At 37.8% G+C, this 25,928-nt stretch overlaps 2 protein-coding genes across 2 annotated transcripts in view; one reads left to right on the top strand and one right to left on the bottom strand.

Moving 5' to 3' along the window:
- Positions 1-1,039: 1,039 nt before the first annotated feature.
- Positions 1,040-6,035, bottom strand: LOC140754901 (uncharacterized). The gene is made up of 3 exons (XM_073090065.1): positions 5,924-6,035; positions 2,349-5,578; positions 1,040-1,072 (listed from the first exon to the last, which is right to left on the bottom strand). The coding sequence occupies exons 1-3, from the start codon at positions 6,033-6,035 to the stop codon at positions 1,040-1,042; spliced, it is 3,375 nt and encodes a 1,124-aa protein (XP_072946166.1).
- Positions 6,036-13,163: 7,128 nt separating this feature from the next.
- LOC140754902 (uncharacterized) overlaps positions 13,164-25,928 on the top strand; it is a 44,160-nt gene continuing 31,395 nt past the window's right edge. Inside the window, exon 1 of the mRNA XM_073090066.1 lies at positions 13,164-13,311. The gene's annotated coding sequence lies outside the window, so the exon portion shown is untranslated. The remainder of the gene's footprint in view (positions 13,312-25,928) is intronic.

The following is a 25,928-nucleotide window of genomic DNA, read 5'->3' on the forward strand; positions in this document are numbered from 1 at the left end:
ACCCTTTGTGATTCAACTCCGGCGGCACCATCGCCAAACCTATTTCTGCCTCATAACAGCAGTGTTAGGCGCTGCTGTGTTCCGTTTTGAAGGGTGTGGTAAGGGAGACATACTTTGCCGAGGCGTTCCAGCTTAGTCCTCAGGGGTAGAGGCGCATCTGTGGCCGACCTCAGGTAGGAATATCTAATCCTATCTGGGGTTGATTACAGATGTTCAAGGGCGGCAGTAGCCACTTACCATCAGGTGGACTGCATGCTCGTCTGATACCCCTATATTATATTTAAAAAAATATTTGGCGAATCCTTTAGCTCAATTGACATGATGGATTTGTCAGTGGCCTAACATAAATATGAAGTATCGTTGGATTCCTCTAAATTGTGGTGGTTCATATATTTTGCCTCCATAGCGGTAATATGTTTTCTTTTAAAACTAAAGCTATACTTTCCGTATACTCCTTTAATAAAAAAATAAAACATATGTATTATATTACGAGTAAGATATAATATGTATATACATAATCATTTTCTTTTTAAATTTACGCACCCATCCGTGTCTGTGTCTATTCAATACCGTGTCTTATTATATCTACCCAACTTTATTGTATCTGATTTAGATATCGATTCTGTAAACGCTTCAAAAGACATATACCAAAAAATCCTTAAACTATCAACAACATCAGGGTCCGTGCAACTAAAGAACACTCGCTGTTGGCAGCCCTCTGTCGACAAAACAAGCCGGAAGCCAAAGCACTAAAGCACTTCTCTACGCGACAGTACGTGTCGGCGCTAGGGCGATGCACGAAATATCATAAACCGAGTCTCCGTACGAATGTATTATTGATGTCGGCCACAGATGCATTGCCCTGAGTATTAAGTTGAAAAAGCTGGTATGGTTCTTACCACAACTTTTATTCTAGAATACATCAAGGTATAACACTGTTGTTAAAAGACAGAATGTGGCCTTTGGAGTCGAATTACGAAGGGTTCTACCATCTTTTATCTACATCCAAAAAATCCTTAAATCAACAATATCGTTCGTGCTAAACTAAAAAACACTCGCTGTTCGCTGCCCTCTGTCGACAGAACAACTCGGAAGTTAGAGCACAAGAGCACTTCTCCACTCACCAGTACGTGTCGGCGCTAGGGCGATGCACGAAATATCATGAACAGAGTCCGTACGAATGAATTATGTTACAGCTCCGCTAAATAAATTCCCAAGCCGCTCTACTATTGCATGCAGGACTGCAATCATATTATTATAATACAGTTGCAAATTGCCTATAACTGTCGGGGTATGGCGGTTCGTTTATTGGATTACTCAAATTAATGGTGGATAACTGGGAAGACTAAAAAATGTATTAAAATAAAAAGGAGGTGTGTAAATCGCTTTTTTATTTGGTTGCAGTAGCGAATGAGTATGCAATTCACCTAAAGGTAAGTGGACATTTTCGCTTTTGAAGTAATCAAATCAAATATTTTTTTTTAATTCAAAATTCTAATTAAGTTCTTTATAGAGTTCTTTTCGAATGTCAATACATCTACCGCCACTTCACAAGGTGTTTCTTTATGGAGAAGAAGCGGCAAAAAAATCCTTAACATACATCTTTTTAAACAAATAAATGTTAATTATTTACAATAGTAAACTTAACCTGTTAAGGCGTTAAGGTTACTTTTCACTTGCTGGGAATATTTTAAGCAAAACAAACGTGCATTCACTTCGAAACTTTATTTGCAACTAACTTCAATAGACAAGTGGACTGTATTATTGTATCTTAGCGTAAAGTACTATTCTATTTAGACATTCCGCCCACCAAGAACATAGTTCTTAAACTAATTTAAACATAACTTACAATACATAAAAGAAAACCTTCATACAGAACATAACAAATGATAATAAAGGCTACAATATTAGTTGTTTGCAATATCTGTTACAATCAAAGAATAAATTTTATTACAATGCTACAATTTAAGAATATATTGTATTATTATATAATACTACTTAGTAATAATACACAATTTATTCACTGGACGCTTTAACACTCCTGATTTACATTGAACTGTCACAACTCTCGTTATGTTATCAGGTCCAGTATGTTTTTCTATTATCCTGCCTAAAAACCACTTAGCCGGAGGAAGGTTATCCTCTTTTAAAATTACAATGTCATTAATTTCAGGCTCGGTACATTTTGTGTTCCATTTATTTCTTTGATTTAAATTTACTAAATACTCTTTGTACCATCTATTCCAAAAATCATTTACAATTTTTTGCGTTAAGCGCCATCTGTCTAAACCTTGAACATTACATTTAGTGTAGTCATCATCTGCAATATTTAACAATGGTTCACCTACCAAGAAGTGACCAGGTGTCAAGGGGAGAGGGTCGTTTGGGTCGTCACTAAGTAAAGTTATAGGTCGCGAATTTAGGCAAGCCTCCACCTGCGCCAGTACCGTCGCTAACTCCTCATAGGTAAGTGTATTGTTCCCAACTACTTTACGCAAGTGTGTTTTTGTACTACGTACCCCTGATTCCCATAATCCCCCGAAGTTCGGCGAATGGGGTGGCAAGAAATGCCACTTGGTACTCTCCAAGGTAAGTAATGCAGCAATCTCTCCAGGCAGGGATGACTTGGCATTGTTGAACATCTCTCTCATCTCTCTATCTGCGCCTACGAAGTTAGTGCCATTATCACTGTAAAGATTTTGACAGTGGCCTCTTCGAGCGGTAAAACGTCTGAAGGCAGCAATGAATCCTTTAGCGGTCAAGTCAGTCACTGCTTCTAAGTGTACTGCTCGAGTGACCATGCAGACAAAAAGGCAAATGTATCCCTTGTAGGATTTAGCTCCTCTTCCTGGTGAAAATCGTATATTTATTGGACCACAGTAATCAACTCCAGTAGACTTAAATGGCTTACTTGGTTTTAGTCTAGCTTCAGGTAAAAGTCCCATGAACGGAGTAGTCTTCTTTGTTGTATAACGTAAACAAATTACACACTCTCGGTAAACCTTTTTAACTCTCTCTTTAACTTGCAGTATCCAATATTTTGCTCTTAAAAGGTTCAGCATAGCTTGTGGACCTCCATGTAATGTCCGATGATGAGCATCAAGAATTATCAGCATGGTAAGATGATTCTTAGCAGGCATAATTATTGGATGTTTTGTATCATAACTTGCGTCACATTGTGTTATACGTCCCGTCACTCTCAAGATCCCTTGTTTGTCTACAAAAGGGCAAAGAGTTCGCAGATTACTCCTTTTTGGTACACATCCTCGAGTCTTTAACTGTTTTATCTCATTGTCAAATTCCCGCTCTTGAACTTGTTTTATGCAAGCCAATAAAGTGTCATTTCTTTCAGTTGGTGTAATATATTTAGGTAATTTTATTCTCTTCTGTTTTGGCAATTTTAAATTCAAAATTCTTCTGCAATATGATAATACCATAAGCATTCTTGATAATGATGAAAATTTAGTCCAAATAAATTCATCTTCAATGTTTGATACAACAGTTAAAGATTTGATTCTTTCTTCTTCGTGCGTATCTTCAATACAAGTGTTGTCCTTCTTTAAGTTAGGTTCTGCAAGCCATTGTGGTCCAGTCCACCACAGTGAATGAGTTAACAGCTCGTTCGGTTGTAACCCTCGTGAAGCACAGTCAGCAGGGTTTGTCTCTGTGGATACATGACTCCACTGATCAGAGTCCATTACATTCAATATCGTAGATACTCTATTACTCACAAAAGTCGTCCAACGGCTAGACCCACCTTTGAGCCAAGCCAGAACAATTGTGGAGTCTGTCCAGCCATTTAGGTTCTCCTTGGGTATCTCCATCACCTGTGAAACTTCGCTTATAAGCTTTGCTGCCAAGGCAGCGCCACACAACTCGAGCTTTGGAATTGAAAGTTCCTTCTGTATGGGAGCAACTTTGGTCTTCGCAGTTACTAAGTGCACATGTATTTGGTTTGTCTCATCTATAACTCGTGCGTACACTGCCGCGGAAAAGGCTAACCTTGAAGCATCTGAAAACACATGAAGCTCTGTCTTAGAACCACTTGTTACATTTAACCATCTCGGTATTTGTAGTTGTGTGAGATCTGCTAGTCCATTCTTAAATGTCCGCCATTGATCCAGGAGGTCTTCGATTAAACAGTCATCCCACCCAAGTCCTGATTGCCATAATCTTTGTATCAGGACCTTGGCAACTACTACCACTGGACCAATCCATCCCAAGGGATCGTAGAGTTGTGCTATAATTGAAAGTACCTGTCTTTTAGTTATTGGCTCTTTAGATTCACGTAAATTTACCATATATTGGAAATTATCACTCTCTCTGTTCCAACTCACTCCTAGAATCTTAATGCAGTCATTAAGTTTAATATATTCTGGCGGATCTCCTTGCTCATTACGTTTTCCAACTTTCTGTAGAACCATGTTACAATTACTATTCCATTTTTGAAGTTCGAATCCTCCTGATTTCATTAACTCCGTCATCTCATTATATATAGCTATTGCTTCATGTTCATTATCAGCGCCAGTAATCAAATCATCCATGTAGAAATCTTTTTTCGTTATTCTCGCTGCTAATGGATATTTTGCTTCTTCTAGCTCAGCCAGTCTTTGTAAGGACTTAACTGCCAAGTATGGCGCGCAAGCAGTGCCAAAAGTCAGTCTCAGTAGCTTGTAGTGTACTATAGGCTGCGTCCTGTCAGATGAAAATCTCCAAACGATTCTTTGGAAATCCGTATCTTGCTCCGCTACACAAACCATCCTATACATTTTAACTATATCTGCAACAATGCATATTTTGTGATTTCTCCATCTCATCAAAATATGTCTCAAATCTTGTTGTAGCTTGGGACCAACTAGAAGTTCATCATTCAGTGACCTATTATTATTGTCTTTACTCGAAGCATCAAACACAATCCTCACCTTGGTAGTCTCTTTATCCTCTCTCACCACGGCATGATGAGGAAGATAAACTGCTTTGGTACTCTCTATCTCATCCTCATAAACTTGTCTCATGTGATTCAAACTCAAATACTCTTGAAATACCTTGTTGTACTCTTCTCTCAGTTTAGGCTCTCTTGCCAGTTTTCTTTCTAAAATCTCTAATCTCTTGATAGCTATCTCCTCAGAATTGCCATACAGACACTTTGGATCATCAGTTGCAAATGGTAATCGCACAATAAATCTGCCCTCATTATCTCTCTCTGTCGTTGCATCAAAAAATTCTTCACAAATCTTCTCACTCCTTGTCATCTCTTTTTGAATAGTGTTAGGCTCATTCTCCATTTCCCAAAATTTCTTCAATAAATCATCGTCCCTTACTTGAATGTGCATACCAGTGAATGATGCTCTGGGGGACTCTTCCAATCCTCTGGTAGCTCTTCCAGACAAAATCCATCCAAAAATAGTGTTTTGCGCTATCAAACTGCCCTCGGATTGTTTAACTATACCATCTAGCAATATCTGGCCATAAACCTCGGCACCCAGCAGCATATCAATTTTATCCGGTGTTGCATATGTTGGATCAGCTAAGGGTAGGTTTTCAATTTCTGCCCACTCCGATACGCTAAGCTTTGTAGCTGGAAGTAAAGAAGTTAGGGAATTTAAAACATAAGCAGTTATATTTATGAATCTCTCAGAGCTATGGTGTGACTCCACGCGTAGTGAAACTGTGTATTTGATTCTCATACGACCATCTCCCAGACCTGACACCCACCCACTGATTGGTTTACGCCTAAGGCCAAGTAACTGTACAGTAGCCTCAGTGACAAAGGACGCCTGAGACCCTTGATCAAGTAATGCTCTAATAGCTCGCTTACAACCATTTGAATTAAATACCTTAACTCTAGCTGTCGCCAGTAACACGCTGGTAGGGTGAAGCTCTGCTTCTCTCGAGAAAGCTGTAGTTACATTATGTGCGTCACCTCGTGATGTGATAGGTCTCTCAGGTAAACTCGATGACGTTGTTGCTGCAGCTTCCCTCACATTGCTGGTATTATGATCGGGTTCCTTACTCACTCTCTCAAAATGTAGCATAGTATGATGCCTTCTTCCACATCTTCTGCAACTCGATGACTGTCGACACTTCAATGCAGTATGAGTCGGTGAAAGGCAATTGAAACACAATCTATTGTTTTGCACAAAATCTTGTCTATCTTGAGGCGTCATAAGTATGAATTTTTTACAGTGATAAATATAGTGGTTCTCATGACACATTGAACACTCAACATCACTTTTCTTTGGCTTGCTCTCAATAGCTGTATGAAACGTTTTAGTTTTCGATATATTTTTGACAGCTTGTGTTGCTCGAACTGAACTTGTATCTATCATCTCTAACGATCTGAATCTGTGTTCTAAATATTCACGTAATTGTTCCCAAGTGGGTATATCATCAGTAAGCATGTTAATATAGTGTTCCCACTGTTTCATCGATTCGGTATCTAATTTTGTGACGGTTAAAAACACAATAATTGCGTCCCAAGTACTCGTGTTAATGCCCATATTCTTCAAAGACTTCAAACAGGTAGATGTAGTGTCCAATAAGTGCTTAATCGCGATCGCTGACTCTGTATGTAATTTCTTCAATGAAAATAAGTTTCTTAACACAGCATTTGAGTTGTATCTTTTGTTATCATACCGCCGCACTAATTGTCTCCATGCTTCGTCATAATTACTTTCAGTAATCGAAAAATTATTTAATAAATTTTGTGCTTCACCTGTCAAATTTCCTTTTAAATAATGCATTTTTTGCACCGTTGTAATAGTCTGGTTGTTATGGATTAAAGATGAAAACATGTCGTGAAATGTTTGCCATTCTTCATATTTGCCACTAAAATTGGGTAGACTTATTCGAGGTAATTTAACATCACAATAATTATTCTCGTTAGCACCACACGTGGCCACAGAAGGCGTAGTAGTAGGCGGCAAAAGGTTCTGCAATGTTTCACGTAAAGAAGTCTTGTATTGTATATAAAGCTCTTCAAAAGTCTCGTATATATTCTCCGTAAAATATTTTTCTTTTTTCTCTTTTGAAGCCTGCGATACAATCGCCTTATGGCCATCTTTAAACTCATTATACTGTTGTTCTAATAACTCTAATCTCGTTTGTAAATAAGGAACTTTAATTTTGTCTTTAGCTGTCTTCTTGTAATTTCTTAAACCTTTCTCCAAATTGCCGTATAGATCTTCTTGTAATGATATTAGTTTCTCAACGGTAGCCATCTTAACTCACTCGTAATAATCCCAACAACACCACAATATGCACTCAGTCCTGGTTAAACTTGTAGAATTATGATTAGACACGCTGTCCGTTAATGTATCTCACTCAATTAAACGTAATTAACTCGCATTGTCTATAAAACTCATAAACTCGATGTAATAACGCGTAATTATAGTTGCACTCAAACTTGCACATCGCCGGTCACCGAGCGCTTCTTATCTCTGTTCAGGTAGCCGGCCTATTGTTCTCGGTGCTCGGGTCACTTCCGGCGTTGCCGCTCCGTCCGGCTCGATTTGGACCATATGTTAAGGCGTTAAGGTTACTTTTCACTTGCTGGGAATATTTTAAGCAAAACAAACGTGCATTCACTTCGAAACTTTATTTGCAACTAACTTCAATAGACAAGTGGACTGTATTATTGTATCTTAGCGTAAAGTACTATTCTATTTAGACATAACCTAATGGTACATAAGCAAACGAACATGCAATCCACCTGATACTAATTGGCTACAGTCACCCGTGAATATTTTTATTTTATCCCAGATAATATTAGAGTCAACCTGCGGTCGGGCTCAGTTGCTTTCTCTACCCTTGCATTCCATGTTCAAACACATCCGATAATTATTCGTCTTTGTCTTTTTCACGCTTTAACTGCAGTGTTTAGAGTTGCTACTAAGGCCCCTAGTTTACTGTAGTACCGGGACCAGAATAGGGCTACGGTATCCCCTGCCTGTCGTAAGAGGCGACGAAAAGGGGCTTTCGGGGTTGCGGGCGGCAAGAGTGGGAGCTCAAACCGTCCAGCAAGCGACCCTGGAAAGGACAGCGGTTTGTGTGGTCGCATATCGCTGTAATCACCAGGGGAAAAAAAAGGCCTCTAGTTTAAGGCAACTATGTGTGGCAGACGCAGGGTCTGATTAACCCTTAGGCTAATTAGGCTGCAGCCTAGGGCGCGAGGATCAGCGCACCAAAATTGTGTCTTCGGCACTATTAATGTCATGCTAGTAAACAAAGTCAAAACTAATATATCACTTTTGAGGTCTATCATTACGATGGGGGCGCATCTTCGTAATTAGCCTAGGGCGGCCAGAACTCTTGATCCGTCGCTGGGCAGACGGCAGTGTTGCCTCTGCCACACATGTGTTGACTTAGCTTATTATAGATAACTTATCGTATGTAGCTGCAATAAAAGACTGGTATGTCTTAACTTGTGAAAACTTCTTAGCTCTTAAAAGAATAACTCCCGCCATTTCAACTTTTTGACAACCTGACACATATGCCATTTTTAATTCGTTTTCATCCACAGATAGGATAATAATCCTACTGACGTAGAATATATTAATAAATTTATGCATTCGAATTTTAAAGCCATTATAAATGGTTTTATATGACTATTTTTCTGTAATATTATATATATTTTTTTATAGACCATTTAACAACATAATATTATGAAGTTAATAAATGGTTCTACTCCGCCTGATCTTTAACTAACACTGTGTAGAGTATAAGAGTAGTAAGATGGTCACCTCATCTGGGATTGATTACAGATGTCCATGGGCGGCAGTAGCCACTTACCATCAGGCGGTATTGAAGGTGGTAGAACCCTTTGTGGTTCGACTCCGGCGGCACCACCGCCATACCTATTTCTGCCTAATAACAGTAGTGTTAGGCGCTGCTGTGTTCCGTTTTGAAGGGTGTGGTAAGGGAGACAGACTTTTCCGAGGCGTTCCAGCTTCGTCTTCAGAGGTAGCGGCGCATCTGTGACCGACCTCAGGTAGGAATATCTAATCCTATCTGGGGTTGATTACAGTTGCCCATGGGCGGCATTAACCACTTACCATCATCATATCGTGTCGGTGGTATGTGCTCGATCGAACCTTACTCCTGGCTCTACTACATTTTCTCTGGTTCTCTAAAATGTAATGTAAAATCTGAAAACTGATCAAATAACAAGATACGGTACAATCGGGCGCGTTACGTTAAAGAGTTCTGATTCGTTTAACATTTGCAAGCAAAATACATATATCCACCTAACCACTTATTTCATTTCAAAATAAAATCTTAAATCAATTACTTACTTCAACGGTGAAGGAAAACATCGCGAGGAAACCTGCATACCTGAGATCTAGAAAAAATCTCAAAAAGGTGAGAAGTCTACCAATACAATACGTACTTGGCCAACGGGGTGGACTATGGTGTTATACTTATCATATTGAGAGGCGACCCGTGCCCAGCAGTGGAACAGTAATTTGACGACAAAAAAAAATTAGTAAGTCAGTAAGTCATCATCATCATCAACCCATTAATGTCCCACTGCTGGGCACGGGTCTCCTCTCACAATGAGAAGGATTAGGCCATAGTCCACCGCGCTGGCCAAGTGCGTATTGCTAGACTTCACATGCCTTTGAAAACTTTTTTTTTTAAGTAAGTGTTTTTTTGAGAATTAAAGAATCTTAAACCATAAATCATATTAAACCGAAAATCTGGAATCAATAAGGTAATGTGTAACGGAATATGTAACGGCATAATTTCACCAAACCGGATGTCATACATAATACGGCGTGTTGATTACAAATCTTGCGTGGAATAGTTAATTACACGAAAAAATAATGTTAGCTATGAATACATTTGCGTACATTACAAGAATACGAGTATTTATAAGCCGTTTGAAAATTTTAAGATTTCACAAAATTTCTAACTTCTTTCGTTGATTGTTTAGATTTTTAGCGATACCAAATATAATTCATACGGCACGAAAACCTGTATTTTTTAAGTTTTAAATACCATTTTTGTGAATATTTAATTTTATGTATCCCATTTTCATAATAGAATAATGAATTTTATTAACAATCGTCTAAATAAGACTAAAATAGGTTGACAAAGTCTGACAAACATCAAGTCAAAATCATCTAAAAAGTCTAAACAATCAACAATGAATAGTCACTGCTTAAAACTGCAAATTATATGATAGCATAGGTGTCGCAGTTAAAAGTGGGTGTTAGCAGTTTCTACGTAGCTCTGTAGCTTGCTACGATAAGCGTAAATATGCTACGATGTGTCTACGTACGTAGAGTGCGTAGACCCACGGCGTACGCTGTTTGTCCACCGCACAGTCACCGAGCCGATACCGAGAACGAGATTATTTCGGATTTTAATATGTCGTGAGGGCAATACCATACAAACTACAAACTATTGTTTGTCCACCGCGACTGATATCGACGGTTTAATTTATTCCAGCTGTCACGCGTGTGACGGCAGTGTATGGACAAGTTCCAATGCGTTTTATATTGCCGGCACATCGGCCCGTCATAATAGCGGTGCCGATCTAGCGGTCACGCCGATCTAGTCGAAATATCGGCGGCAGAGATCTCGATCTAGTCGAAATAACGGTGCTCGGGTGACGGATGTGCGGTGGATAAGCGGCTATAGAAAATGTATGTACGCTACTTCGGCGCCGTCATTAATTATCGGTATCAGCTCGGTGACGGATGCGGTGGACAAACAGCGGTAGACTATTCTTTACTCGTAAATACCAAATATTAAAACTACTTCAACTATACAGCAAAATATGTCCGGTGATGTATTTGTTTATAAAATTTGCGTAGCAAATGAGGATGTACAACTGATCGTAAGAACGTCTGTAATCAACGTCCGATCTAATAAGGAATCGGATCGGATCCGGGCCTGATTACTTACCACAGGTAGGCCTCAGGTTGTTAACAGTACCCTTACCATGAGTTTTCAAAACATCCCACAATTTATAGTTACGTTTATTCAATCCAATATTCTGTTCCGTTTGCTTCAGTAGACTGAGTAAACGTAACAATAAGTAAATGCTCACATGTTGGCTAAAAAGAGAGACAAAACATAAAGCGCCATTTTGTCAATTTAGACTTTTAATTTTACGTTACTGGAACTATAGTTCTGATACAATCCGCTAGGGGTGCTGATTGGGAATTGTATGGGCAAATACGTAAACAAATACCAAAACAGTCATATTTGTCAAAACGTAAAAACTCATGGTAAGGGTACAAATGCGTTGCTCTTGAGGACTAAGTTAGAAAGTTTCGGATAAATATGATTTCCTTACCACATCCTTCAAAACAGGATACAGCAGCGCTTAACACCACTGTTATTGCAAAATCAGTTGCGGTGGTGGTGCCGTTAAAGAAACACAGGATTCTACCACCTTTAAACCATAAAGAAATCCACCACATTGAAAAATATTTTTCAATGTGGTTTCACACGTCCATTATTTTTATATTAAGCTTTTAAATCGGTTAAAGCTTTTAAATACGCATCGTTACGCCAATACAAGAAGCTGTAATATGATCCAATGAGCATCAACTGGGTGTTTCAGATTTGTGCCAAGCCCAATAAAAATATCTATGTATGCCAAACTTTAAATCGGTTGAAGAATATTGTGAGACCTTGATGGTACCCGCATTAAAGTTAGGTAACAAACTTAAAAATGGGTAATATATTACTATTAGCATATTGATTCATACTCAAACTATGTTTGTACGAATAAATGGTAAAACCTGTTGTTCGAATTTTTTTTTATAATATAGTAGTAGCAGATGAGCATGCAGTCCACCCGATGGTAAGTGGCTATAGCCGCCCATGGAAATCTGTAAGTAAGCACAGATAGGGTTAGATATTCTTATTTGATGTCGGCCACAGATGCGCCGCTACCCCTGAGGACTAAGCTGGAACGCCTCGGAAGAGAATGTCTCCCTTACCACACCCTTCAAACCAGAACACAGCAGCGCTTAACACTTCTATGAGCCAGAAATAGATGTAGCGGCAGTGCTGCCGGAGTCGAGCCACATAGGGCTCTACCACCTGCATAATTATAATAATACTAGCTGACCCGGCAAACTTTGTGTTGCCATAAAATAATGTTAAGCGTGAACAACCCTTATCACTTAGGGGGATGAAAAATAGATGTTGGCCGATTCTCATAGATACCGGATAAGCACAAAAAATTTCATCAAAATCGGTCAAGCCGTTTCGGAGGAGTATGGCAACGAAAACTGTGACACGAGAATTTTATATATTAGATTTATCATAATAACAGTAGGGTTAAACGCTGCTGTGTTCTGGTTTGAAGGGCCACACCAGAACGCAGCAGCGTAAGGGAGACATACTTATCCGAGGCGTTCAACTTAGTCCTCAGGGCGTAGTAACTATCTGTGGACTATCTGTGTGGGCAGCAGTGGCCAGTTACTATCAGATGGACTTCATCGATGGAATATCAAAGAGACTTGCTCATTTGCTAAGAAAAAAGGCCATTTCTAATATTACTTCATAATTTAATCCAATTTTATATTGGTAGCAGATAAGTGTCTCAGTTTAAAAATGGTTATTTCACAATTATAGGGATGCATGAACGCTATTTATTTTTATACTCAATTATTTATTAAATATTTTTTATTAATCAGAGATACAATAGTATTTGAAAATAATTTTATGACAAGAAGGACACCACGATATCACTCATATAATTTGAAAAAAAAAACATTACACTATACTATTCAAATTAGCATAGATGACTCCACAACACGTCATTGGTTGAATTATGACTCAAAATTGTAGAGGCGAGAAATCACTGATTTCAGACACCCGTCTACCGCTCAGCCGATCATATTTCACGTCAAATACGCCCCTATTAACAAAACATCTACAAGCATGTTAGCACGCGAAAATCGTTCTGATTAAATTGGTTCATTTCCTTTATAGGATTGCTATTGGGTGGCCGGCGGGTTCAAGGACCTAGGCAATGAGGGCCCATGCAATTACCGCCTGAATCATCGCCAAAAAAGAGTATGCGGCGCTCAATTGCAGCTGTGTTGTATTTTCTCCCGATTATCAGGGAGTTTGAAGGATGCAGCGAGGAAGGGGGAAAGAGGAAGCGCGGCGCCTCAGTCGACTCGTGACCGCCGCGCCGCTCGCACGCCATGCTGTTAACCAAATGAAGGCTCCGCGGAATATAAATCCGCGATCAACGTCTATCGAGATACCTAGTTTTTGTTAGTGTGTTAACCTATCGCCGACAGACAAGACTCTTTTGGACTGTTCCCGTTTGTGGCTAATGTGAGTTGATCTTGCAACGTGTGTCTGCGAATCACGTGCCCTACATTTGGGGTGTCGTCTCCGGATCGCTCCAATGCTACATTATTCAGTTTATTTACCAGGCAATGCTTGTAGATTAGTTCTAGAGCTATTTTAGTTGAATTAATGTAGGAAATAAAATTGTATTGATTTTAGTCTAAAATTGATATTGACCGCACGCGAAAGCAAAGCAGATTATTTACTGTGTTTTTCTTAAGTAATAATGGTCAAGAAATCCTTGAAGTAATAAATTGTATGTGGAAAATTTAGTGTAGTATTTATCGAAGCCATAACCGAAACCGTAGACTCCGCCGCGCCTGTCTTACACTTATATCGTATTGCGTAGTGACTAGTTTTAGACTTTATTGTCATTGTATTACAGTTGGGTTTCCCAGCGGCCACTTTAGGTAGAAACATAAAACCGGATGTCTGTAAATTTACAATCTTATTTCTTCATTTTTAGTTACTTCTCCGCATTGCATCGCCAGTAGTTTTATACATTTTAAGTAGTTGTTGTTTTATAGCACTTTTAGTACTAGATTTAGCGTTTGATAGTAAATGATATGTAACTTAAGATTAAGTGTAAGAATGTCTCTCGAGAAAGTTTTATTGCCATATGAATTATCGCGAGGGTGGCAAACGCACGTGGTTACCTGAAGGTAAATAATTGCTGCCACGTGGCTCCGAGCTCAATTAACCGCCCCCGTGAGGGGTTGGAGCGCACGCTTCCGGTGATGGAAAACCTTTACAACTTTCATAATAAACACAAATAAGTATGGGAAATGTTTCGCAATTTTTAATTCTGATTTTTCTTTCCTCATATTTGGGTCATACCAAGGAACCGCTTTGGGCCCGTTCGTTTTCGTTAAGCATAAATTAGTCATGCGAATCAGATTGAAACCTAAAATCAATTTCTTTTTTTATAATAATGTAGCAAACACTATCTTTGGTAGTGCCGCTCCAGTCTGGACCAATCAGGGCAGATGACTATCAGTTTTCAACTACAGACAACTTAATATTCGGAACGGATCATTTGGCAGAACACATTAGATGAGGAGTTGTGTGTGTGCGTGTACGCGGGTGTGTGGGGGTTTGGGCGTTGGGGGGGGGGACTGCGGGTAGAGGCACATGGCGGATCGATGCGGCGCGCGTCGCCTCTTATCATTTGCGTGCGACCCCGCCCCCCTCCCCCCGGATGACCCGCCAATGTATATAGGCAACTATAAACTGATAGACACCGTCTCCGATTGTTGTTGTGAACGGCCGCCGAGTCTTCAGCCACATGACAGTCACATGGCTACAGATGCCGCCGCAACTCATTTTTATGTTTCGTCATCGGAATAATAATGTTGCCCACATTTTTGCTTTACGCGTTTTTGAGAATTTAGGTCATCTTTAAGGTTTTGCTTTGAATGTATGAAGATATGTTTCTATAGTATAATATAGGATAAATAATTCACTTACTCATGGAGATATTTGATAATACTAATAGTTTTAGGTAAGTTTTAGGCATATCACGGATTTTATCATTTAGCTAGTTTTAGTGCTGGACACAGCATCTTTTCAGAGTGTAAAGAGAAGGACCAAAGATCATCACGATAGCCCAATGGGATGAAGTAATTGCATTTGAGGATTTTTTAGTTAATTATTAGTAAGATTTACTCTTATTATATAATTTCACAATCTAAGTGAGTAATTACTTTATAAAACAGATAATTTCGAAAACGTAGAACAGCGTGTTTTGGATTTAATCCACACAACACTTTACAACACTACTACAAGATTTCTATGTTAATTGAAGGTCAAAGAAGTTGGTTTATTCTAACTACGATATAATTACTAAGCCTTGAAGGCAGGCTTTTACGTAGAAGCTTGCGATTTGAAAATAATTTAGCACAGTGACTTGTAAAATGTGGAGAATAGTTTAAGTATTTAAATGAATTAGAAGTGGGTAGAAATTGAGCGCTTTTAACAAAATAGGATAGGTTAGGTTAGGTTAGTTCTAAATTTTGATTTGTAAATTTATGTATTGGTTTTTATTCGCCATAAATTTTTAATGGATTCCTTAGGAGTATATTCTAAAGATTGTGATAAACTTTTGATGATGTCATTTTGGGATGATATTCGCATGCAATTTTAAAGTCTTAATTCTGACTTGACACTGCGGTGTAATGTTCTTGGTTAGATGGGTATAGTATAGCAGAGATCCTGACATGGACATTCCTACTTTATCCTCCGGGGCAACAATGTATATGTAGTCGATGTCAGATTTGACTTCATTTATTATTATTTGGAGCCCGATACTAACGTTAAGAAACATTTTATAAAAATACGCGTAAAGCTCATATGATCCATTATATAGAAAATTCGCGGTAGGCTAGGTGGATATATTTTTTTTTATTTCATAATGTTTAAAAAATATGCTACTTATATATTTTTTTCTGAAAACGTCTTCAAAATAAGTTCAATACAATTGTGACTGGTATCCTTACGATAAATTACAAAATAATTTGAAAGTCCAACAATCTATGTTATTTGAAATTTTAGAACCTCTTACACAGAAATTGAACAAATACCGAATTATTTAAATGTACCTGTTTTTAAAAAGTCTGTCTTTCAGACAGAAATTCTCAGATAGAAGGGGAGAGGAAAATTTACGCTGTAAATGGTTAGGGTTCTGTGTAAAACGTTGAAAACTTTACAGATTCCGGTTATATTATCAAATTGTAACGAAAAAACAGTTTCGTTACACTTGTAACACATATTAGCTACGCGATCGTAGCGGCTCGTAGCATTCGTAGAGAAACGTAGCATATTTGCCGCGTAGCATTCTTACTACGACGTCTACAGCTTACTACACTTTTAATACTCGTTTTCATATATTTTGGTTAGTTGTGTTCTAGATGCTTTGATAATTTAAAGCTAAGTACTATACACCCAGACCCAGAAGTTAATTCTAGTCATTAGTTAGTATATACAAGCAATTAAAATATATTTTATATTTGTGATTTTTTTAATATACTTTATAGTATGATTGTTTCGTTATCCAAGTTATGTGAAGAGAAATCACATAGAAAAAAGTTGTAGAAAATTGCAAGTTTATAAGTATTTTCAAAATGGGAGTACAATTTTAGTAGTGTTTCGACAGCAGCATTACCATTAAACGTATTGTTACACGAGCATTTATCAAAAGTCGATCTCGGGTAAGCCTTCTATTGTATTAAAACGACTATTATAAATGTCTCTAGGATTCTTTTTTAATATATTTTTACTTTATGTAAACGCGTAAGTTTGTGAAGATAAATGGACGTATGTATGTTACTCTTTAACGCAAAAACCACTGATCGGATTTGGATGAAATTTGGCACACAGATGCTTTAAGGCCTAGATTAACATAAGCTGATATTCTTTACTACAGTAAATTAGGTCCAGGGCGAAGAAGCTATGGGCAAAACCTTGTAGTTTATAAAAAAAAAGAAATTCTAACAGAAAATGTATATTTTTTTTACAATATCGTAGAGCAGACGAGCATGTAGTCCATCTGATTGTAAGTGGCCCATGGATATCTGTAATTAACCCCCAATAGGACTAAATTCCTACCTGAGGCCGGCCACAGATACGCCGCTACCGCAAAGAACTAAGCTTGAATACCTCGGAAAAGTACGTCTCCCTTACCACCACTTATTTTATAAAAAACAGCATCCTAGAAGAGTTCAAGTAAACACAATTTACTTATTAACTTCCACCCCTTTTTGGGTTAATTTTGAGTATACACAACGCTTCCAATCTCATGAATCATCTGCGATTTCCTGCTACAATCCATTCGTTTTTCCTCGACACTATTTGACTTGACATTATCGGCCCCGGGGGGTTGCTTGTTATCCTTGTTACTTAACAGACCCTCAAATTAACTTCTTAATGAGGCTTGAAGTATTAGTCTGTCTGACTTCTTGACAGACTTTCCTTTAGTTTTAATTTAAGGAATATTATTGGATTCCTTTAAATTGAGGGAGAAAAATGAGCTATTTCTTTAAGCAGTCGAGATGCTGATTTTGTTCTTTTTTATCTTTTTATATTAGAATCTTTTTACAATAAAGTGAAAATATACGCATTCATTCTCCCATCGATTGACAAATTATCACACAGTATTGAACTATTGAAGCTAGAGCCATGAAATAGACAATAGATTTATTATCGGTTAGGCGTCAATTAGATATAATAAATAAAAAATAAACAATAAGAAAGTAAGTGCGTGATATACGGATGACTTGTAGGATTGTTTATTTGACGAATTTAATTATTAAAGCTAAAATATATACAAATTATTTCTAATTAACAATATATACAATCAAGAGTAAAAAAGATAAAATCATAAATAAAATAAACCATCTAAAATTGCCGTGTGAGGCATGGTTCCCAAAACGCTGGTGGCGTTTCCTTGTTGAACGGCAAGGCTTAGCCTTTGAGCAAAGTAGCCGCCAGCTTTTTGGTCCACGGAAACAGTTACAAGCTTGGTCGACATATCTGACATGAATTTTTTCATGTCAGATGACCATGGACCCATTGTCTCTATTGCAAGCGCCGCAAACAAATAATTGTCTAATAAATTATTATATTTACGGCGCTTGAGAATCTGGGCATGGTCGGCTGCGGCCCCCGCACACACAGATGTATTGCTTACGTGCGATGGGGCCAAGGTGTCTACGCACGTCGCGTCCCATACCAGGGGTCGTCCGAGACTCCATGGAACTAGAGTGATTCCATCGGGTCTCTTGCCATCGTCTCTAAAAAGGCCTGGAGGTTCTAACGTCGCAGGTATAGAGACGGTAGCAAGTGCCCGACGAATCAAACTGTTCAGAGTCCCGTGACGATACAACCTGCCGGCACTCCTGGTACAGGACAAGCCATGCCGACTTGTAGGTGATAAAATGATGACAGATGGACGGATAGACGAGGGAAACATAGTAATATACTCGTAGTTTTGAAGGTGGTAGTCCCTTTGTGGTTCGACTCCGGCGGCACCTCCGCCACACCTATTTCTGCCTAATAACAGCAGTGTTAGGCGCTGCTGTCTTCCGGTTTGAAGGGTGTGGTAAGGGAGACATACTTTTCCGCGGCGTTCCATCTTAGTCCTCAAGGGTAGCGGCGCATCTGTGGCCGACCTCAGGTAGGAATATCTAATCCTATCTGGATTACAGATATCCATGGGCGGCAGTAGCCACTTACCATCAGGTAGACTGCATGCTCGTCTGCTACTCTTATATTATAAAAAAAAAGTTCGGTTTCACCTCTCTGGGCACGAACCCTGAAAATGAAATATATTCAAACGGGTTAAAAATATTGATTTTCCGACTCAAACTAAACAAGTTTATACTCACATTTTTGAAACCGGTTAAAATTTTGTGGTTCATAAAATCTGATTTTAGTAGAAACAGAGCATAGTACCCAGGCTACCTACTTTAGCCTAATTTACTTAAAAGCCACAGAGTGGCTAGTTTATATGATGAACGAGTCTAAATTAGGGATGCCAAAAATCGTGTTATCGATAATAGCGATATTTACATCGATATAAAACCATGGCCAATACGATATTATCATTTCGATATTGATTGAAATTTTGGTGCCGGAAATTTTAAATACTTTAATTCGTTATAGGTAGGCGAAAGAAAAATACTCGTACTCGGATATTTTATTGATATCCATTGTCACAATTATTCTATCTGGGGTTGATTACAGATATATAGACGACAGTAGCCACTTACAATCAACGGACTGCATGTTCGTTTGCCAATCAATATTATAAAAATCGATACTAATATCGATAATGTCGAAACCTTGCATCCCTAGACTAAATAGCTGCATCTCTTTCATCCCGGTACTCCCGAGAGGGATGCAATTGCACCTGAAATGAGATTTACCGCATCCACACAGATTGAAAATTTATTACTTCCCTGGATTTAAGGCTTTATATGACCAATATTCGTGATTTAATACCAATCGGCAGATTGGCTGAACCCATATACTATTCAGTATTATGGAATAAAAAATATTATAAGATTTAACTGAACCTCAGTGCAGTATTAATTTTACGTTATCAAAAAGTAATACAAATTTTTAAACTGTACAATTTTAGAAGACTGAAATTGTGTAAATATTAAGGTACAATAAGTATCGCATGACCAGGGAGGTACCATATATGTCTAGCGTGAAGCAATTCTACCTTTCGATGGAAGAGAGAAGATGCTATACAATTAGAATCTTTGTTATATACGGAGTGGGTTATCACCTCTGATTTTTCAAAGTTATGTGCGTATTAGAAATTAATTATCACTTGCTAAACGGTGAAGGAAAACATCGTGAGGAAACCTACATACCTGAAAGATTTATAAAAAAAAAATCTCAAAGGTATGTGAAGTCTACCAATATGCACTTGGCCAGCGCGGTGGACTATGGCCTAATCCTTCTCATTACGAGAGGAGTCTCGTGCCCAGCAGTGGGACAGTAATGGGTTGTTGATGATGATGCGCGGCAGTGTTACCGCACACTCATAGCCCTTCAGAATTATAGAAAATTTGACTGTCACTTTTTTTAAATTATTTTATAATAAAGGTGTAGCAGCGAGCATGTAGTCCACCTTGTAAGTAGCTACTGCCGCTCATGTACATCTGTAATCAAACCTAGCTAATATTACACTCCCATCTGAGTTTTGTATACCTTCAAATACTTTTAACTGCCCAAATAGACTGCATGTATCGTAAAAAGAGGGACTGCACGCTTATTTTGCAGTTTACTGCCGCATCATGAAATAACACGTTGCATTATGGGATAACAACAGTAACTTCCGAACGTTAACTCGATTGTTTTATCGTTGTTTTGTGGTCAGTGGTCAGCCCTGCACTAATTATATTGTTTAGCTATTTGTAAGATAAAAATCATATGTATGTTTGTCATCGCACAATACTAAAAGTAATTAATGAATTGATTTGATTTTTTTTAAATATTGCTTATTTGTATACAATTCACTTTCAAATTCAATTGTATACATTCATATTCACAATGCATTTATTTCTATGGCTGCAATGACAACAAATACTAAAAAAATGGTGGTACGGAACCCCCGGTGTGCGCATTCGATTCGCACTTGGCCAGGTTTTTTAATATAATATAGGAGTAGTAGACGAGCATGCAGTCCACCTGATGGTAAGTGGCTACTGCCTCCCATGGACATCTGTAATCAAATAGGAGTAGATATTCCTACCGGAGGTCGGCCACAGGTGCGCCGCTACCCCTGAGAACTAAGCTGGAACGCCTCGGAAAAGTCTGTCTCCTCACCCTTCAAACCAGAACACAGCAGCGCTTAACACTGCTGTTAAAAGGCAGAAATAGGTGTGACAGTGGTGCCGCCGGAGTAGAACCACAAAAGGTTCTACCACTTTCAGTTATTTTATGTCGACTGTACTTAACTCCTTTGAACCCATTTAAAATGTTGATCAAAAGTTGTAAGGTTAACAGGAAACTTACACCATTCATCAAATTATGCACCCTCGGGGGGTTCGAATCTATTTCTTATCTTATCTCAAAGACATTTAGTTCATAATGGCAAACATGATTCAGAGAATTGTTACAAGAATACGCCCAACAAAAAGCCGTGATCAATTTTTTAGTTCTTTTAAGGTTTAGAAAAACAATGACATGAAAAGTTCTGAGGTTGGGATCCCATAGGATGAAACTATTTAATCTTAATTATTATACAAAATTGCAAATATGACAATATTATGTAATGTATGATTTAAAACAAAATATTTTTTTTTCGTGAAATGTCCACACGTTTAGTAAAGATTATACAAGCGGTCGCGCATGATGCTTGGCTGTTTGAATCGCAATACTCCTACATATACACTCTCGTTTAAAAAAAGGACACAGAGATAAATCACATGAAGGAACCATAATGCAAATTTTTACTTGATGATTTCTACTGTTTTTTCGGTCCACCTGATCGTATGCTATCAATGCTGCATATTAATCTTTGACCATCTTCATATAAGACAGGTTCTACCTAAAGCTGACCACAGACGCCACTCCTTAGGATTAAGACAGGTTATATCAGTCGACATCACTCTACTACCTATAGATATACTCTAACACCTTACCAGTCGTCTATATCACTCTACCACCGAAATGCAAAACCACTTCACACAAGAAATAGGTGTGACGGTAGTACCTCCCCAGTCAACCATAACTATACTTTTCGAAATCTTCCTACTATTCATCTCCTACCGCAAACCGCATTACGTAACGTCGAACCAAACCTATTTGTGTTTAAAGTCGTTAGTATCGAAAATAAGCAGAGTTGTGCAACGCATAAATTTATTCTTGGTCCTTCAAGCCGGATCGACCATCTCATTTAACTTCAGTAAGCGCAATATAACTAGTGGATGGCTTTTTCATATTAAACAAACGATTAATTTCGAAGATAAATTACTTGCAATCGCTAAGGTGATATTGGAGGGCAAATAAATGTGTGGGAAATAAATGGAGGGGCGATTAAGAAGTCAACCCCTTCTAAATTACACTTTGTTTCTCCATAACGACTTTCAGACCGATAGTTTCGTTTAAGGCTGTCGTCTCACTGTTAGTGGAAGAATTAAAGAAATCTCACACATGTATGTTACTTAGCGACTTTTTTCGTCGGGGATTCGAACCCTGGACATTTAACGTGAGGAGTCGAAGTTACTGGACCACTTCAGTAGGCTATTGATTATATGGTTTGTAGCATATGTAAGCCCCAAAACATCTTATTGCAAAGAATAATGTTTCCATACTCCGTTCATATATTTCATACCTGATGGTAACTGGGAACTGTCGCCCATGGACATCTGTGATTAACCCCAGATAAGATTAAGAGTTCTATCTGAGGTCGAACCGATTGAAGCGTTGCTATCTTGAGTTGTCAAGTTGAAATATAGTGGAAAAGAAGTTTGCCTTATCACATCCTTAAAAGCAAAATAGCAGCGCTTAACACTACCGTTGGTGAAGTACAAATTGATCCCAAGAGGGGATTTTGGGAGCTACTCGAGCGCGGTAGCTTAGTATGGGGTGCGGGGGGTATACCTTACACCTTGTAGATTATCTTCACAATATACGAGCTATCTATATAGGGGCTTTTATGCATACCCAAGTTCGTCAGATTAAGAGAAAAGTAGGTTAGTTAAATGTTGAAATTTTCCAATAATCTGACGATTTCGTCAAGCCGAAGTGACAAAAATGAAAAATCATCAAAAAAGCTCAGTATGTAGAGCTGCGCTGAGACGTGTATTTTTCTATATATTTAATAATTATTTACTCGAGTTATTTTTATTATTTTATTATTATTTAAGAAAATCCTACCAAATAAACGTCAGATTAAGTACGAGTACCACCACGATCACTATATCAAACTGAACGTTGTATATAAAAATCTGACAAGCATGAGAGTGTCAAGATGGCGATACTTTTTGCATTTTCAAAAAATCCCCGTGCGTGCGTCGCATCCCAATCGTCAGTCTTTTGAATTGGAGCTTCGTTAGAGGTCACTTTGTATCCTCTCTGAATGTCTGACGCGTTCAAGTAAATTCTTCCCCCACTTTTAATTCGTCCTTAGTCGTCAGTAGTTAACTGTCCTAATGTATTATTTTTTTCAAAATGTTTATTGTGTTCAAAAGTTATCTCCGTGTTGTTCACATCACTACAACAGCGTCTTTTAAGTTTGCTAATAAATGAAATATGTTAAAAAGTAATAAATGAATATCTGATATTAAGTAGTTAAGTAGTTAGTTGCTATCTCTGAGAAGTAATATCCTGAGAGTAAATATCCGGAGGAAATACCTGAGAGATTTTAAAAATAGTTCTCAAAGGTATGTGAAGTACACCAATTGGCTAGAGCGCTTGACTATGACCTAATCTTTTTCATTTTGAGAGACCTGTCCCTAACAGTGGGACAGTAATAGGTTGACGACTAATAACTATATAGTCTCATCTGCCTTTGACTGAGCGGGTCCTAGGTTCAAGTCCCACACATCCACCCTTTTATCCATAATTTTGTATTAATGTTTTTATTTTTGTAATACTTACTCGGATTGCATGTTAACGTTATTTGATACACGATCTTGTTATTTTTTGATTAAACTCTGCAAAAAATCATTTTTTTACATGCGTACATTTACACATACGTTTTCAATATGTGAATAGTGCATGTGTGTGCATTAATTTAAAAAGTGATGGAAAACATCGTAAAGAAACATACGACTGAGATATCTATAGCAATAGCCAAGTGAGAGTCGAACTTATACATGGTACCAGAATTTTTTTAGTTATTTTTCATTTTTAGTATTTATAATAATAATAATTATATTATTTATTTAAAGTAACTAAGACTCATTTACATTTCTGAATTACAATTACAATTTTCCATTAAATTGCAATTTTAAATGTAGAAAGCTTCAATGATAATAATAATAATTATTATTTATCAAAACAGTCATAGTCAAGTAAATGTATTGTGAAACTAGTTTTTGCCCGCGGCATAAAAAAATAATATAACATACTAACATATATAAAACTGAAAATTCGTACCTTCAACGTTGCGAAAGATCATCACTTGATCAAATGCATATTTTACGATTCAATCTTTACTAATATCGATTAAAATAATCGATGTTTTGGGTCCAAAAAACCGACTCTCTGATTAATCGATTAGATCGCCATCCCTAGTTCCCGTGGGATTTCCGGGATAAAAACTATCCTTTGTCCTTTCTCGGCTCTCAGACTATCTTTGTACAAAATTTCATTAAAATCGATTCAATGGTTTAGGCGTAAAGAAGAGACAACCAGACAGACAGACAGAGAGACAGACAGATAGACAGACAGAGTTACTTTCGGATTTAAAATATTAGTAAGGATTAGTAAGGATAAGGATACACTCTACCTATTTACTACATAAAAATATATAATCGCTTGATGCCAGCTATGAGACAAACACCTAAATCTAGATTCCGATTCAGTCATTTTTCTCTTTTCTTAATAATTTTCGTTTAATGTTTTCTGATATTTGTTTGAAGGATTTGTTTTGCGATGCATTTTTATTTGTTTACTGTTTATGGTTTAGCGTCATGGCGTCTATACCTACAATAAATAACTGTTTATAAACCTGTGTCATCATCAACCCATTACTGTCCCACAGCTGGGCACGGGTCTCCTCTCAGAATGAGAAGGATTAGGTCATAGTCCACCGCGCTGGCCAAGTGCGTATTGGTAGACTTCACATACTTTTGAGATTTTTTTTATAAATCTCTCAGGTATGCAGGTTTCCTCACGATGTTTTCCTTCACCACGTGTAATAAACCCGTGTATTTTTTATATATCGTAAGATAGAGTATGGTTCGAATTTGTGGTTCGATTCTGTTCATTTCTGCCTCATAACAGCAGTGTTAAGCGCTGTTTTGTTCTGGTTTGAAGGGAGTAGTAAAGGAGACATACTTTTCCGAAGTGTTCTACCTTAGTCCTCATAAGTAGCGCATCTGTGGCTAATCTCAGGTAGGAATCTAATCTTATCTGGGGTTACAGATGTCCATGGGCGGCAGTAGCCACTTACCATCAGGTGGACTGCATGCTCGTCTGCTACTCTTATATTATATTAAAAATACAGTTATAGCGATCGGATATTTTTTAAAAAACATACAATCAATCAAAAAAACAGTCAATTATACACAACTAAAATCATTATACATTTTTAACTTATTTACAAACGCTAAAAACGTGGAATGTTTTCAAGAAATAAAATCGAAGGCTTCCATTAGCCAGCGATGCAATTTTCACTGATTTAATTTTCCCAACGATCCCAATGTCTGTTGTGAGCGCGTCCAATTTGTTTTACGATCCTCTTTTTCTTATTTATGGTGGATTTGACAGCTGTATAAATGAGATTTTGGTAAAAAACCCGTGTCTGTCGTCCTCTCAAGGTGAAGACCATTGGCAGCGATCCTTACACTCTCCAATTTAGACACACAATACAAGACAAATAGGCTATACACATATTATAAGCGTGCAACTAAATTATTTAGTGTTTAGCAACTAAATTATTTTGCCGAAAATCACGTTTTATTAAAGATCGGTGGATAAATTTGTGCACCGAGTACAATGTGATGTACTTTTTTTTATTAATTATCGTCCCACTGGGTATGGGTCTCTCATAATGAAAAGATTTAGTACTTAGTCCGATATGTTTACCCATTATATAGGCCAACTTCACATGTCTCAAAGATGTGTGATTTCCACCAATTCGCACTTGACCAAAGCGGTGGACTTAGGCTAAATCCTCTCACTCTGAGAGGCGACTCGTGCCCAGTAGTGGGAAAGTAATCGATTAACGACAAAGTAAAACCTTTACACAATAGGTGTTTTCGCGCTAATACCATCCCAATTACCCGTCTCTATGTTACACCCTCTACCAAAGATATTCAAATATAGATCGGTAATGAGGAAAAGTGTTATCCACGAGCTACCAATTGGTAGTAAGTCAAACTGAAATATGTATCAAATGTAAATCTACCCGAGATCGTGAA

The sequence above is a fragment of the Epargyreus clarus genome, unplaced genomic scaffold, assembly GCF_041222505.1.
Source record: "Epargyreus clarus isolate Ecla_fem2 unplaced genomic scaffold, WU_Ecla_fem_2.2 ptg000031l, whole genome shotgun sequence".
NCBI lineage: Eukaryota > Metazoa > Arthropoda > Insecta > Lepidoptera > Hesperiidae > Epargyreus > Epargyreus clarus.

Coding starts and splice junctions, on each gene's coding strand:
- LOC140754901 (XM_073090065.1), bottom strand. CDS start 6,035: ATGCTACATTTTGAGAGAGTGAGTAAGGAACCCGATCATAATACCAGC. Junction 5,579..5,923: donor GAGACCTATCACATCACGAG/GTGACGCACATA, acceptor CTTTACTTCCAG/CTACAAAGCTTAGCGTATCG. Junction 1,073..2,348: donor TGACACCTGGTCACTTCTTG/GTAGGTGAACCA, acceptor TTCTGTCGACAG/AGGGCAGCGAACAGCGAGTG.